We start from the raw sequence: 10617 nt of genomic DNA, 5'->3' as shown, positions 1-10617 counted from the left end.
CTAATATCTATGTTAATATAATTGTGAAATATCCTGCAATTAACTGTGTTAATGAATGTAATCCATAATTTTTCTAAATAATATATGTACCTCAACCTTTCAGCTGTGGGTAAATTATTGGAAGGTATTTTAAGGCATCTTTTATATACAGTGTAAGTATTTCTTTAGTATTTTTACAGTATTTTCACATCATCTCAATCATTGATATAAATGAAAAACAATAACAGATCTGGCACCGATCCCTGTGGCACACCACTAGTTACTGGCTTCCAGTCAGGCACACAACCATCTACTGCAACTTTGTCTTTTCCCACGAAGTCAATGTTGATTCCAATTGAAAACTTCATCCTGAATGCCAAACAACTTAACCTTCTGGACCAGCCTCCCATGTGTGACTTTGTCAGGTGCCTTGCTAAAGTCTACGTGGACAATATCAATCGCCTTCCTTCATCAACCTTCCTGGTAACCTCTACAAAAAACACTATAAAATTCATTAGACACGGCCGATCATGTACCATTCTTGCTGCCCCTACTTAGGACTGGATCTGAAAATTTGCAGATGACACCAAGACCGAGGGGCATAATGGACAGTGAGGAAGGCTATCAAAGCTTGCAGTGGGATTTAGACCAGCTGGAGAAATGGGCTGAAAAATGGCAGATGGAATTTAATGCAGACAAGTGTGAGGTGTTACACTTTGGGTGGACAACCAGGGTGGATCTTACACAGGGATCGTTAGGGCACTGAGGAGTGTGATAGAACAGGGGGATATGAGAATATAGACCCATAATTCCTTGAAAGCAGTGTCACAGGTAGATAAAGAAAGCTTTCAGCACATTGGCCTTCATAAATCAAAGCTTTGACTACAGGAGTTGGAATGTTACATTGAAGTTGCCTTAGACATTGGTGAGGCTGGATTTGGAGCATCATGTGTCGTTCTGGTTATCTACCTACAGGAATTGTACTAAAGAGTGCAGAGAGAATTTACAAGGACGTTGCTGGGACTTGATGTTATAGGAATAGGTAAGGACTGCATTCCCTGGAGGACAGGAGAATGAGCAGAGATCTTGTGGAGGTATACAAAATTGAGGAGTATAGATAGGGTGAATGTAACCAGGCTTTCCCCTCAAGTTACATGACATTAGAACTAGAGGTCATTAGTTTACCGTGGAAGTTGAAATATTTAAGGGGAATCTGAGGAGTGAACTTCATCACTGGGAAGATGGTGCAAGCGTGGAATGAGCTGCCAGCAGAATGGTAAATGCAGGTTTAGTTGTAACTTTCAAGAGAAGTTTGGATAGGTATATGGGCAAGAGGGCTATGGTCTAGGTGCAGGGAGGTGGCTTTAGGCAGAATACCAGGTTGGTATGGATATGGGGCAAAGGAGCAGTTTTATGACTCCAAATGTTTGCAAACCCATGGAGACCGAATGGCACAGAAGACTGTAGTGCCATCTGAGTGAGGGTAGTGGAAACTTGTTAATGACTGTTGATCTCCGAGGCGGAACAGAAAGCAACAGAAAATCTGTACTAATCTCTGCTGCCCTCCGACTCTTCGACCACGTACTCGCCCAGACTCTCTTCACCTATCACCTTCCTGCTGGTCCGTCTTCCCCTCCTCCACCTTGCATTCTTCCAGCCCCGGAGAAGGGTCTTGGCCCGAAACGTCGACTGTTTATTCATCTCCACACATGCTGACTGATCTGCTGAGCTCCTCCAGCATTTTGTGTGTGTGTGTTGCGCTGGGACTGTAAGGTTTTTTTTGTGTAAAAAGGTGGTTGCAGGAAATCTGAAACACGAGTATGCTGGTAATACCCACCAGGTCAGGCAACATCTACCGTGAACGAAAAAATGAATCACCTTGAGAATTAGTTTTGATACAAACTGGAAAAGCTGGTTATCTAAAACTGTCATATTGTGTCTTTCAATATTACTCTTTGTTCTCAGGACCCGCCCGGATCTCTACCTCTTAAACTTATCTTTGATACACAGTTTTCCAAGCCCTGAAAAGCCTTCGACCTAAAACAACTGCTTTTGCCTTGGGCAAATTGAATTATGCAGCCCGATGTTAATACTGCGAACGCGTACTAATGAAAATATCACTGCGGTGCGGTGACGGACTGACTGGTGCTTTCGCTCCGCGTGGAGTTCCCTTGGCATGCTCTGTGTGAGATCGGTCCCTCCTCCTGGCGTGGCAGTTGACAAGAGCCGGGGAGATCCGGAAGTGCGGCTCATGGAAAGAAAGTCCGAGCCGGCACACGTGAAAGTGAGAGGCCGAGGTGCTGCTGAGTACGGGCAGCGACAAGGAGCCGCATCGTATCCGGACCATGCCCAGAGCAGGGAAGCAGGAGCCCTCGCAGTCCTGACGCTCCGCGCTGAACAGGGACACGACAATGAGCTCGGTTCTTTAGCCGAAGACAGCTCCCTGTTTTTCCCCCGTGACGCGAGGTGATGGCCATCACACACGCTGCGGTGGAGTACGTCTTCTCGGACTTTCTCCTCAAGGAGCCGGCCGACTCCAGACTGAAAGCGGTGAGGCTGGAGCTGGCCGTGGACAAGCTGGTGACGCTGGTCTCGGCCGGCCTGCCTCTGCTGCTGATCTCCCTGGCCTTCGCGCAAGAGATCTCCATAGGTAAGGCTTCCACCGCGCCCACAGCTGGTGACGGCGGTGCCCGGGGGCTTCTGCTGCCGCGGCTGGGAGTCGGCTCGTTATCCCGGCTCGCAGTGCAGCCGTTCGTGTTGCCTTTTGCTTTGAGGACGGAATCGCAGGAAGGCGAACGACAGACCGGAGGACTGGGGTCTCTCCCTCTCCACCGGGACGGGAGCGGCGCCCTCCGCCCGGAATCGATCCAGACCTTCAGGCGGACAAAAAGCACAAGCCCAGCCCCCATGGGCGTCTGCCTTGCAGGCCTGAATATTTTCAAGGGAGATTATTACTGGTAGAAAACAAATCGGTGCGAATTAGTTCCCCCCAACTAATGGTTAAATGAACTCGAGAGTAGTCGAGTTTAGTTTGACTCTGCTTTTGTTAAGCGAGGGCGATCGCCGGGATTGGGCGCTGGGAATGCGGGTCAGAGGGCGCCTCTCCATCCATCATCAATGCCGTTAGAATTCAGCCAAGTCCAGGGCAGGAACACTGGTCAGTGTGCATTTCGCCGCTGCCTTACTATATTACCCAAACAGCCATGCATGACTAGCACATGTGGGCTTGCGGTTTATTCGCGGCTGGCGCTGGTCTTTCAATACACACCGTCATTAACACAAGGGATTCTACAGATGCTGGAAATCCAGAGCAACGCACACGGTCGACAGGTCTCGGCCTGAAACGTCGACTGTTTATCCCTTTCCATAGATTTCACCTGACCTGCTGCGTTTCTCCAGCATTTTGTCTGTGCTATAATCGTCATTTGCGTCGGAGGACGATGCAGGCGATCTGCATTTTGTAGATACCATATCGATTTTAAACACACTTGTCACACTACCGTCAGTGCTCATTAAACAGCGAATCTACATGTGCCAGTTGGCCATGGCCATTTAGATAATACAGCCAGGCAGCCGCTAACTAATTTCATTGAAGTAGTTTTCCTAGCATATATGAGTTTGAGATATTGAAGTATTGTACTTGCCGTTTATTTCATTACTCTCACCTCCGACAGTTGAGGGTTCACTATTAGTTTTGTTATGTCACTGAGGTAAATCAAATGGAATAATTGAGCATGGGCTTTTGAACGGCTTTTATATCTCCCTAAACTGAAATTTGGGATTTTGTAGCTACCATAGAAATGTATTATTTTATTAGTTAAGACCCAAGCTCCAAATTCCACAGGTGTTATGGTAGAATTTGAACTCTGGTCCTCCAGATGGTTCGTCCATCCCCCTGGATTACTGTTTTAATTGCTGTGCCATCACTGAGGCTAGATTTATTTCGGGCACGCCTCAGGTTAAATGGTAAATTATCAATTTAATGGCCAGTGCTTGCTTCATTTGTGGTGTTGACATGTGCGCTGGTGAGAAATTGAACTTTCACTGGCCGCTGAGGCTTAGCTAGGAGGTGATCTGTCAATTGCAAATTATGTGAACCAGAAGGTCCTCAATAGAGAGAGTGCCCTCAACCCTAACCATCCTTTCTAAACAGTGTGCTTCAGCATCTTAAATAGATTATAGAAAAGCCAATTCCTTGCTGTAATTTCCCATCTTTGACAGATTTTCTGTCACCTTGTGCTGGATGTAGCAAAGTTAGATCAATTTGGGTATTGTATGCCAGCCACTCTGTAGTTGGGTTGTAATCATTAGTACTTTATTATACAGCATAGGAATGCATCCTTGGGTCATGATATGCTGAACTAATTAAATAATGACACCTACCTAAACTAGTCCTTCTGCCTGCACGTGATCCATACCCCTCCAGTCTCTGCATTCTCATGTGCCTATTTGAGAGCTTTTTAAATGCCTCTATTGTATCTGCCTCCATCAGCACCTTCCCAGCAGTGAATTACAGGTACTCACCATCCTGTTAAAAAAATATTGCCCTTTGAATTTGCCCCCTCAACTTAAATATATTCCCTTCAGTGTTAGACATTTTGGCCCAGAGAAAAATATACCCGTTGTCAATCTATGCCTCTGATAAATTTATAAACTTTTCTTGGGTCTCCTCTCAGCTTCCTCTGCTCCAGATAAAATAACCCTAGTTTATTCAATGCAAACAAAATGCTGGAGGAACTCAGCAAGTCAGGCGGCATATATGAAGGGGAATAAGCAGTTGATGTTTCAGTTTGTTCACCTCCCCTTAACACCTGCCTTCTAATAGCACCTGCCTTGCACCCTCACAAAGCCTTCATGTGCTTCCAACATTGGGGGCGACCAAAAATGGAATGCAGTATTCTAGATGTGGCCTAAGCAGAGAGTTTTATATGGCTACAACTATAGATTGACGTTCTATATCTCTACAGAAGATTTCCAAGAAAGTGAAGTATTTATATGATAGCTTTCACGATCTTATTCCATTCCAAAGCACCTTTCAGACGAGCACAGTACCCTGCAACAGTCTTTGGCACATATATAAATCTAGGGTGTCTAAGATATTTTTTGCACAGTACTGTAGTAATTTTATGTATTGTGCTATACTGCTGCAACAAAGAAAAAACTAATTTCATGACACGTGAGTGATGATAAACCTGATACTGATATAGGTCTTTATTGTAGACTGACAGTAGGGAGAGGGGAATCATGATTGGGAACAGGGGAAGGGAGTGGGAAACACCAGAGAGTTATTCTGTAATGATCAGCAAACCAATTGTTTGGAATCAAATGACCCTGCCTTTTGTCTCAGGGCTGGGTGCGTGTGCACCTGTGTCACCCCCTGCCCTGGCACTTCTTCTCTGCCACCTGGTCCACACCCTTCCCACAATGCACCACCCTTCCAATTTCCAACATTCCTTGTTCCTGCCAGATTTACAAATTTGCTATCTGCTCCAGATTGGCAAATACAGTACTGCGCAAAAATCTTAGGCACCCTAGCTATATATATGTTATATGGGTGTGGCTAAGACTTTTGCATAGTGCTGTAATTCTGATTTATTTCATTTAATTTCCTGTTGTCCTTCAGGCTATGAGCTCATGCTGTTAATTGCTATATTATTCATGGGAGTTCTTCTTTCTCCTTTTGTTAGCTGCCACCTAATTAGCTTGACAGATTTCTTCCCAGTTTGAATTTGAGTATCTATTGATAACACTGATTTTGACGCAGGGCGAGGCATAGGGTTGTGCTCCTGGTGAATTGTCCATTATATAGCAACTAAAGTGATACTACCCAAGAGTCTAAAAGAGCATTAGAAAAATAATTTATCTGAAACCATTGTAACTTTTTTTTCAATAAAAGTGGAAATGTGGAGAGCAGTTAACTAGAAAATGCATTAATCATCACCTTGCGTTACTCTGCATGGATTTCGGAGAACCATAGTGTTCTCCAGTGCTGTTCATTCACCGTACGGAGAAGTACCCACTGTGGTTACGTTTTCCACAGTTACAGCACTGGATTGGGGCTAGTTAGAATTAGCTACTTTACATAGGTCATCTAGTTCAGATTTGCTTGCCCCTGTACTGAGCGTTGAAGTACAGTACAGAGCATGCTGGAGCTTTGTGTCTCCGCGTCTTGTGGCGCATCGGGGCAGCAGTCTTGCCATTTCTTTAGCACTTGTCTGTTTTTATTTTAATGAGACTCGACGCTCAGCACGGATTGAAAGTGTGTAAGCAACTGTCTGGATGTGAACCTGGGACCACTGGTCTCACTACACCGCTGGTCAGCTATGCTGGAGATTAGTCGTGGGTGTATTTAGCTTTCAACTTTGACCTTCACCTTGCACATGAGTCTGCGGGGTGGACCTGACCTGCAACACCCAAGTATATTTTGTATCCAGCCCCTCAACTCTAAACTTGCTTAGCACATCTAGCATTCCCTGAATTAAGTCACGGACCTTAACTGAGAATGGGAAACTATTACAAAATTTTGATTTGATGAATGATTAATAAAGGTTTTAATGTTCTTCGAACATTGCTTTTTGAATTTTAGTGATCTTCCAACTATTTCTGTATGTCTCTGGTTGTAGACATTGCAAATAGAGGGACCACGTGGGACTCTAATTTGGTTTGCTTGAGGTCTATTCACATCTTGGGTTCTGCAGGTCATAGGGCTACAAAATGTCAGGGACTGTGACTGTGTTCTGTTCAGTGTGATCTGGCCCTTTCTTAAGTAGCAAAATTAATCATTCTTCTCAGCAGAATACAGAAGGCCTGTAATTTAGAAAAATGTATCAGGCAGTACTAATTACTACCATTCATGTATAGTGGATTCCAGTTAATTGGGCCATTGGTTAAATGGGGCAGCCATTCATTTGCAACAGTTCTTAAAGGACAAAAACTAATCGAGAAAATCGCCTTTCATCAATTTGACACACTATGCCACTTAATTGGGCAGGAGACTATTGCAGAACAGTTTCTAGCTAGTGTCAGTCGTGTGCACTTGTGTGGCCGTTAGACACTACAGAGTACAGAAATACATCTCAGTGAGGGAAGAATTTTGGTAAGTATCAAGGGTTAAATGTACTTGCTATGACTATGATGCAGATTTCCTGCATGACTTGAGGAAAGCATTAGCGAAAGCCTGTCATTTGTCATCTGAGCTGAGGTGATCGGCTTTCGTTTCCTGCAGTTGCAAGATAATTTGCATATCAACATCATTTTAGGAGTTTCAATTTCCAAATGATTGTTTTACTGTAATAACTTACATACAAATTATTTCTTGGAAATTTGCATTCTTTTTTACTTCCAAAGATTTCACTACATTGATATTGCATAAATGTTTCTGAAGCAAGTGTTTGGCCAATAACGTGTACATGGAGTCGGAGGAAGTAGCAGAGGTACTTAATGAATACCTTGCTTCAGTATTCACTACAAACAAAGATCTTGGCGTTGTAGTGATGACTTACAGCGGACTGAGACACTTGAGCATATAGACATTAAGGAAGAGGATGTGCTGGAGCTTTTGAAAAGCATTAAGTTAGATAAGTCACTAGGACTGGATGAGATATACCCCAGGCTACTGTGGGAAGTGAAGGAGGAGATTGCTGAGCCTCTTGCGATGACCTTTGCGTCATCAATAGGGACGGGAGAAGTACCAGAGGATTGGAGGGTGCAAATGTTGTTCCCTTGTTCAAGAAAGGGAGTAGAGGTAACCGAGGGAATTATAGACCAGTGAGCCTGACTTCAGTGGTGGACAAGTTGTTGGAGAAGATCCTGAGAGCAGGATTTATGAGCATTTGGAGAGACATAATCAGATTAGGGATAGTCGGTATGGCTTTGTCAAGGAAAAGTTGTGCCTTAGAAGTCGCATTGAATTCTTTGAGGATGTAACAAAGCAGACTGATGAAGGTAGAGCAGTGGATGTAGTGTATATGGATTTTAGTAAGGCATTTGATAAGGTTCCCCATGCAAGGCTCATTCAGAGAGTAAGGACACAAGGGATCCAAGGAGACCTTGCTTTGTGGATCCAGAATTGGCTTGCACACAGAAGGCAAAGAGTGGTTGTAGATGGTTTGTATTCTGCATGGAGGTTGGTGACCAGTGGTCGTCCACAGGGATCTGTTCTGGGAACAGACCCCTCCTCTTTGTGATTTTTAGAAATGACCTGGATGAAGAAGTAGAAGGGTGGGTTAGTAAGTTTGGGGCTGTTGTGAACATTCTGGAGGGTTGTTAGAGGTTACAGCGAGACATCAATAGGATGCAGAACTGGGCTGAGAAGTAGCAGATGGAGTTCAACCCAAGTAATTGTGAAGTGGTTCATTTTGTTAGGTCCAATTTGAAGACAGAATATAATACTGTCTTCAAATAATAACGGTAAGACTCTTGGCAGTGTGATCTTGGGGTCTGTGTCCATAGGACTCTCAAAGTTGCTGCGCAGATTGACAGTGTTGTTAAGATGGCGTTCATCAACCATGGGATTGAGTTCAAAAGCTGTGAGGTAATGTTACAGCTGTATAAGACTTTGGTTGGACCCCACTTGGAGTACTGTGTTCAGTTATGGTCACCTCACTACAGGAAGGATGTGGATACTATAGAGAGAGAGAGAGAGTGAAGAGGATATTTACAAGGACGTGGCCTCAATTGGAGGGTGTACCTTATGAGAATGGGTTGAGTGAACTTGTCCTTTTCTCCTTGGAGCGACGGAGGACGAGAGGTGATCTGATAGAGGTGTATAAGATAATGAGGGGCATTGATCGTGTGGATAGCCAGAGGCTTTTTCCCGGGGCTGAAATGGCTATCATGAGGGGCTATAGTTTTAAGGTGCTTGGAAGTAGGTACAGAGGAGATGTCAGGGGTAAGTTTTTCACACAGAGAGTGGTGAGTGAGTGGAATGGGCTGCCGGCAACAGTGGTGGAAGCGGATACAATGGGGTCTTTTAAGAGTCTCTTGGATAGGTACATTGAGCTTAGAAAAATAGAGGGCTATGCGCTAGGGAAATTCTAGGCAGTTTCTAGAGCAGGTTAGGACATTGTGGGCCGAAGGACCTGTAATGTGCTGTAGATTTCTATGTTCTATGTCTATAATAACTTGCCTTGTTTCCAGACATGATGCACAAGCAACAGTTAAAATATTGTTGTAGAGTCCTGAAGAAGGGTCTTGGCCCAAAACATCAACTGTTTGTTCATTTCCTTAGATGCTGCCTGACCTGCTGAGTTCCTCCAGCATTTGGTGTGTGTTGCTATGGATTTCCAACATCTGCAGATTTTCTTGAGTTTATAGTGATGTTTTACTGCCTGAACTACACATCATAGGTGACGTTGTTTTAAAATTCTGTACCCTGTATTTGTATTTGTTTTTCTAAGAGCTTTGACATATTAAAACTATTCCACAGTAAATTATGCAACACTGACACTAATTTGTGGTCTGTCAAAATTATTTTCTGATGGTTTCATATCATTTGGGAATAATTCCTCATTTCTTGCATTGCCTGTAAATAATAATGTGACGTTCGGTGGTGTGAACTGTTTAATGCAAGCAGATGTACTACTCCAATATGATGAAAAGAGAACAAACTAAATTCTGCATATCTGAACTATTTAGGGAATACCTCAGATTGGGAGGTTGCGGAATGGCATGAAGGATAGCAAGAGAGAGTAATAATAAATCTGAATGTGCCAGTGGATAAGTACTGTAGCATCTAGAGAGAGGAAAGCAGACTATAATTTAGGTCAATGACTTTTGGATGATTGAGGTTCTAATGAAAAGTTATTGACTTGAAAATGTTGAGAATTTTACAGCATTTTTACAGTTTTCAATGTGTTAAGTATTTTGCTTTCAAACAAACCATATCCTGATAGTGGAAACAACAGGAATTCTGCAGATGCTGGAAATTCAAGCAACACACATAAAAGTTGCTGGTGAACGCAGCAGGCCAGGCAGCATCTCTAGGAAGAGGTTCAGTTGACGTTTCAGGCCGAAGGGTCTCGGCCTGAAACGTCGACTGCACCTCTTCCTAGAGATGCTGTCTGGCCTGCTGCGTTCACCAGCAACTTTTATGTGTGTTTCCTGATAGTGGAGATCAGCCAAAGAAAATGGAAATATGATTTTGACTCTAGTTACCCTCAGATCTGGGAGTAAGGAGTTAGCTTTGGGCTTTTCTTTGGTAAGTTAACAGTTCAAGTATAACATGGTGGATTTGTGTGGCGGTCAATCACCCCTAAGTAACAAGTCCTAGACATGTAGCACCATCACAAACTGGTAATGAACTTGGGTAGAATCCAACAGCGGGGCCTGAAAATTCTGAGATTTCCATCTCAGAACTTTCAATAGGAGGCAATAAAGTCAGTCTTCTACCTTATTTTATTCATTTTGTAGTATTTGAATGGCTTTCTTATTTGTATTATTTGAAGTGCAAATAGCATTGCTAACAGCAATTTAAAGTTTATTTTTTATCATACTCTGTTTTAAATATATCAGAGAAATATAAAATCTAATGCAAAATTCTTCAAGCTTTGGCATGAGGTAAGACTGTGCCCTCAGCTTTGCCTGCTGTGAAGACCTGTTCAGAAGGGTGGACACCATGGTCTTAAATCTTAGTGTTTG

At 43.5% G+C, this 10617-nt stretch overlaps 1 protein-coding gene across 1 annotated transcript in view; it reads left to right on the top strand.

Moving 5' to 3' along the window:
* The first annotated feature begins 1814 nt into the window (after positions 1–1814).
* panx1a (pannexin 1a) overlaps positions 1815–10617 on the top strand; it is a 43489-nt gene continuing 34686 nt past the window's right edge. The window contains exon 1 of the mRNA XM_063053848.1: positions 1815–2629. Within this exon, the coding sequence (XP_062909918.1) occupies positions 2449–2629 (181 nt within the window). The 5' untranslated portion in view covers positions 1815–2448. The remainder of the gene's footprint in view (positions 2630–10617) is intronic.

This window comes from Mobula hypostoma, chromosome 7 (genome assembly GCF_963921235.1).
Source record: "Mobula hypostoma chromosome 7, sMobHyp1.1, whole genome shotgun sequence".
Taxonomy (NCBI): domain Eukaryota; kingdom Metazoa; phylum Chordata; class Chondrichthyes; order Myliobatiformes; family Myliobatidae; genus Mobula; species Mobula hypostoma.
Note: the sequence above shows the minus strand (reverse complement) of the source record. Positions and strands in the feature narration are given on the sequence as shown.